The sequence below is a fragment of the Nanorana parkeri genome, unplaced genomic scaffold (assembly GCF_000935625.1).
Source record: "Nanorana parkeri isolate BGI_ZX_2015 unplaced genomic scaffold, ASM93562v1 scaffold795, whole genome shotgun sequence".
Lineage (NCBI taxonomy): Eukaryota > Metazoa > Chordata > Amphibia > Anura > Dicroglossidae > Nanorana > Nanorana parkeri.
The window spans coordinates 583,438-589,437 of record NW_017307063.1 but is presented as its reverse complement, the minus strand read 5'-3'; the positions used below and the strand labels follow the sequence as shown (position 1 = coordinate 589,437).

The 6,000-nt window shown below is 39.8% G+C and overlaps 1 protein-coding gene across 1 annotated transcript in view; it reads left to right on the top strand.

The window, feature by feature from the left end:
* Positions 1 to 6,000, top strand: part of MCHR2 (melanin concentrating hormone receptor 2) — a 57,202-nt gene that overhangs the window by 14,038 nt on the left and 37,164 nt on the right. Inside the window, exon 2 of the mRNA XM_018564926.1 lies at positions 834 to 1,043. Coding sequence (XP_018420428.1) covers positions 834 to 1,043 — 210 coding nt within the window. The remainder of the gene's footprint in view (positions 1 to 833; positions 1,044 to 6,000) is intronic.

Here is a 6,000-nt window from a genome sequence, read left to right as displayed (position 1 = left end):
GGGGGAAATGAATGAGAATAATATAGCGTGTCTGGGGCCACTAATGTCACATTCAAGTTGGCAGCACCCAGTAGGTTTTTAGATGTCTACACAAAGGATATGTTCAACCTATAGATAGCATAAAATATATTTAATGCACATAAAATCTTATGGGAAGATTTGTGTTGAACTGAATGGCAACAGGGTCTCTTTAATGGACAGTAAATGGCAGATACCTGATCATGCGTAAAGGGGAAAAACTTGTATAAAATTTAATGAAACAGGAACAATATTTAAACACAATTTTTCAGTTCTTGTGTATTATGTATGTTTTTGTTGTGCCATGGGATAACATTTCCAGTTTGTTGATTTACCCTCCAGTGGTAATCAATACATTGGTCAGTGCAGCCAACATTCTTGCTTAATGAGGTGTAGCTAAGTAAAAATTGACTCTGCAAAGAAACCCAATCATGTTTAAGGAAAATAAAACAAAAACATGATATTTTCTTGCTCATAATTGAAATAATATATTATCGCAAACTATAAATATAAATAAGGTTTTTAAATTTAAAAGTCTGAAACATGCATAAAAAAACATGTAAATACCCATCTCTCTGAATTCTGTATGCGGGCATAACGAACTCTATTAGATAAAATTATACCAAATTAAATTGTCAAAGTAATAATCTCGAAACACATGTTATCTTATGTTTTGGATACTGATAAATAAATAATGTAATAAAATAATATAACCAAGGCAAATGCAATTAAGATACATTTGCATTTTTAGCATTTTGATTTTTTTTTTTAGACAAATATGCAATGCTAAACCATGTTTTTTTTTTAAATCCTAGATCTAGAAGAAAAACAATACCTGACATCTATATCTGTAATCTGGCAGTGGCAGATCTTGTCCACATCATTGGAATGCCATTTCTAATCCATCAATGGGCTCGGGGAGGAGAGTGGGTGTTTGGAAGCCCCCTTTGCACTATAATTACATCCTTGGATACATGCAATCAGTTTGCATGCACAGCCATTATGACAGCCATGAGTTTGGACAGGTAAGTAAATTGTTCTTCACAAGATTCCATGGTCAATTTAAAAACATGAATATGCAGGTAAAATCGGTGCATAAGTATTAATTTGTGAAATTAAAATATAGATTTAGTATAATGATTGCAGATGTTAAAATCAAAGGGAAAAACAAAGGGAAAAAGAAGCTTGTCAATGCCAATTGGCAGTTCTGACACATACAAGTGTTTGTAATTGTAGTACACAATACATGTGACAGGTCTATAGTGAATCACAATTTTCAAGGCATATTATTCACCACATGTGAATGTTGTTTTAAGAAGCTACATTTAGCTTTTGCAAAAAAGGTGTTGCCCACCTGCTGTTAAATGGTTGTGTTGGAGGATTTATTTTTTGCTATGGAAATAGGTAAGAAAAACAGTAAAATGATGTAGTCAACCCATTTTCAAAGTATGCCAACATACAGGCAAACTAGGGAATCCCAGCTGACGCTATAACCTACAGCTTATGCATGTTAAAATATCATCTTTTATGCAGAAATGTGTTTATGACAATTTAAGTTTTATTTTTTATAATCCATGGCTAATAGCACTGAAGACATTAAAATAAGAGGTACATGGAAAAGATGACATCCTTGTTCTTAGCTGCAATACAGACACATGCAAGCTGAATTGATATGGACCTGGGCCCTTGTTGACAACTCACAAAGGGAGGACAGAGAAAGGAAGTCAGGATAAGAATTTATGTTTAAAACATTGCTTGGTAATCTGGATGAATGGCAATAGGTTATATGTTCTAAAAAGTACATTTATCCATTTACTTTGATGTTATACTCTTAATGTTACTGTGGTGCTATGAGTATCAAATCACTGCACACAGAAGTAACAAATGTTTCCATATTACATATCTACGTCCACCAAAAACATTTTCCTAAAATATTATGTACAGTACTTCTTGATTAGCAGGTCTCCAGTTACAAGTCTTTTACTCAGATGGCTTCAAAGTGTCCATGCACAGGTACAGTGGGCCATTTTTCTCTGTCCCTTGAGAGTAAGAGGCAGGAGGAGACGGACTCTTATAACAAAACATTATTAGCAAACATGTGGCATGTCACTACAAATTTCATGTAGGCGTGCGCAGCCTGTTGCATTAGGGTGTCACACAAAAGTACAAACAAACACACACGTGTCTATTTATATATACATACACACACACATTTTGTTCCCTGAAAAGTGGACAGTTCTACAGTTTAGATAAAATCAAAGGTTTCCTCCCACTATTCTAGTTTCTTCAGAGGTAGGAAAACTCTGGCCCTCTAGCTGTGGTAAAACTACAAATTCCATCATACATCTGCCTCTAGAAGTCATGTCTATGGCTGTGAGAATCGTGCAATGCCTCATTGGATTTGTAGTTTCACTGCTGGGGGGCCAGAGTTTGCCTACCCCTTAATTACTTCCTTGTCACATGCAGCAGATGCTGGCTGTATGATGCCTACATCTATATGGGTCACTAAGGGCCAGTTCACACCACAAAATCTGTGTTCCAGAGTGTTCGGTATCTGGAACTCCCTGCGTTCAGGGGCAGGAGGGGCCATGGCGGTGCATTGAAGTCAATGGCACCCCAGCCACACACCCTGCCCGCAGTGCGATCGCCCCACACCTGTAACGCAGGCACGTTAGCTCCTGCATTCTGGTCCAGTGCGATCTGCAAAAATAGTGCTTGCATAATTTTTGCAGATCACACTGGACCAGAATGCAGGCATCAATGTGCCTGCGTTCCGGGTGCAGTGATCACACTGCGTGGCTGCGGTGCCATTGACTTTAATGCACCGCCGTGCCGCCTCCAACCACTGAATGCAGGGAGCTGGCCGGCTTGCGTTCCAGTGCGTTCCAGAAGCAGAACGCTCTGGAAAGCAGACTTTGTGGTGTGAACCGGCCCTAAGACAGTAGTGCACCTCTGGAAGATGCCTCTAGACAACCTGTATAGCTCCTGGAGAACTACAACTATGAGCACACACTGCCACCTGTAGAATTCTGGGAATTTGTAGGTCCTTAGGAAGCTGATTATCACACAGTATAAACCAGAGGTAGGTCAACATCGGCACCCCAGATGTGGTGATACTGCAAATCCCATCACGCCTCAGTCTTTGGGAGTCAAGTCTGTGGCTGTCAGTCTTGAGTCTTGCAATGCCTTATGGGACTTGAAGTTCCACCACAGCTGGAGTGCCAAGGTTTTCCTACCCCTGGTATAAACACACATAAGTGCTTTCACTAATGTTGTGAACTGAACTCATGGCACACTGCCTTTGTCAATGTTTTGGGACTGCATTGGGCAAAGCTGCCCAGCACAGTCAAATGCACATGCTGTGAATGAGCCCTAACTGTCCGCTCAGGTATGTGGTGTATTTAGTAAGGTGGGGCAAACAATATTAGAACTCAAGCGCACAGGCATAATGATACTGATATCTTGGCAGAATGAAGTTGGCAGAAAGATCCTACATTAAAAAAAATGCATGGGCCCATAATATACAATATTGTTGCATTCAAATACATTAAAAAAATGTACAATGTACAGATCTGAAAGCAATGGGATATTTTTATGGTTATGTGCAGGCCCCCTTTTGGGAAAAGTTCAGTAACCCATAGCAACCAGATGTCCTCTGATCAGACTGCAGTAAAGTGGAACCTGGCCAGTTGCTACTGGTTACTGCCCCCTGCATGTCTTTATTACAATCCAAAGGTTAGGAGCTGGGAATCAAGGTGGACACCACACCACCATTCAAAACCTTTACATGCAGGGGACACAAAGGTGTGCTCTCCTTATATGGGCGTATGGATGAGCTCACCCCATGGGTGCCCACCATCCCCCGTGCACAAGTTTTACTCCATCCTGCCCATGCCAAGCTGCATTCATGACACATGTCACTAACAGTTAGCACAGAGCTCAGACTATGCACATCCACTTCTGGAAAAATACCAACCCTGATTACTAATGGATTAACCCTTTATCACTGCTGTCACACATAAGAGTGCCCCCTTTAAGCTGCGCAGTGGTGTTAACCCTTTCCTTCCCTCCTCACCTCCTTTTTGGGAATCTTAGGGATACAGTTCTTGAATTTAGATGGCTTGAAGCAGTCCATGTTGTTGCACCCAAGCTGCTCACCTCCCAGTGTTTGTCACAGCCTATGCTTGAGTGTCTATCCCTGATGCCTCCCGTATGCTGCCGCTCTCTTCCTCTCTCACTTTCTGCTCTCCCTGGAGTCTCTCTCAGCCAGAGAGACAGTGTCCAGCCATGCAGTGGTGTGCACTGAAGAAAAGTAGTACTGTGCAGTATTTTTTTCAGCGCAGACTGGTGCAATGTGTTACAACTGTATTGCACTGCACTGTGTTCATAGAAATTATGTTTCATTTCTATGGACATTAAGTTTTAGCAAAAAACAAAGCCATCTGTGTTATGCATCAGGATTGGCACATTAGCACTGTGCCTGTCAGTGCACCCCAGCATCACTGCATTCAGCATGACTTGCTGGTCTGAACAGACTCCAATTGCACTCTTACAAACACCTTTTTAATTAAAAAATTTAAAGTGACATTAAACCCTCAGATTTTTTAACATAAAACAATACTGTAATGTGCGCCTTACTGTAATCCATGGTTGTTTCCCTTCTCTTTGCTGCGCTTCCTTTTAAATCTGTATCTGTTCTCATGCTGGCAGAACTTCTGTTTTGCAGCAGACTGTCTTGTCTCAGGAATGGATATATGGTGTCTGTGTATAGGTTTGTATAGGTTTGTAACCTGAGCCAGCACTACAGGCAGAGGCCCTGAGCTGCGAAGGGAAGTTCTCCCCAAGCATGAGAAGACATGAGGATTTAAAAGGAAGAGCAGCAAAGAGAAGGGAAACTACCATGGATTACAGTAAGGTACACATTACAGTATTGTTTTATGTTAAAAAATCTGAGGGTTTAATGTCACTTTAAGGTGGTAAAGCATCATAACATGATTTTGAATGAAGCTGCTGATAAATGGCCCTACTTATGGCCCTAATTCTATTCTCAAAATGCTAATAGAAGGCAGGGAAATAATGTCAAGTAATTATTGTTCTAATTCTAGCTTATTAAAACATGCATTATACTTCATGAGCCATTGCCTTATAGTGGAAAAATCTTAGCTGACAAATGTTATAATGAGGGAACCTCGTAGCAGTTAGAAAAAAATGCTACTGCTACCAGTTACATCTGATGGGGGATTGACATATAAAACATACAGTATACCTTTCTAGATTAAACAAAAGTCTCCTGCATGAACGGGTACATATACTAAACAGATTACTCCTATGTGCTGCATGAAATATAAAATTGCTCATTGTGGTAATTATGTTTTCTAAATCGAACTGACATCAGTCATCATGTTTAACTCATAATTTGTAATAATAAGTGTCCTTATGTCCACACAAATTGTATTTTGTTTATATTTTAATGTGGTTATGCTATTAGCACAACCCTTGTAGTTATTTAAGCTTAGCTGCCAGCATTTCATTCTCTGCTAACAGGACCTGGCAGGAGGATAGGTATCCAAATTACAAGGCACACTTTAATAAATCATTTCTGAAAATAATGCATTCCCTGTGTTTAATGCGGACGTCTAAAGACACCCGCTCAGATCTAGAGAGCTCCGGGCCGGCCGTTTTTCTACTACGAAGGCAGTTAAACAAAATAAGTAATAATTAAGATCAATCACAAGTTTCAGGAAAAAAAAAGTTTTTCTGAAAGGAAACATTTAATATTTACCACTTGTTCTCTACTCTTTGTTTTTCATTTATAATTTAGATTTAAATTACCTCTATGCAGAATCACTTATTTTATTTGTAACTTAAAAACAAAATAACTTTCTGTTTGAATGTATGTGTAGCGCGTTCGTCGTTTTCATACGTAGGCACACCCGACGCGTGTTTATGTGGCGATGCGCGTGCTCACGGGGGTAGGGGACT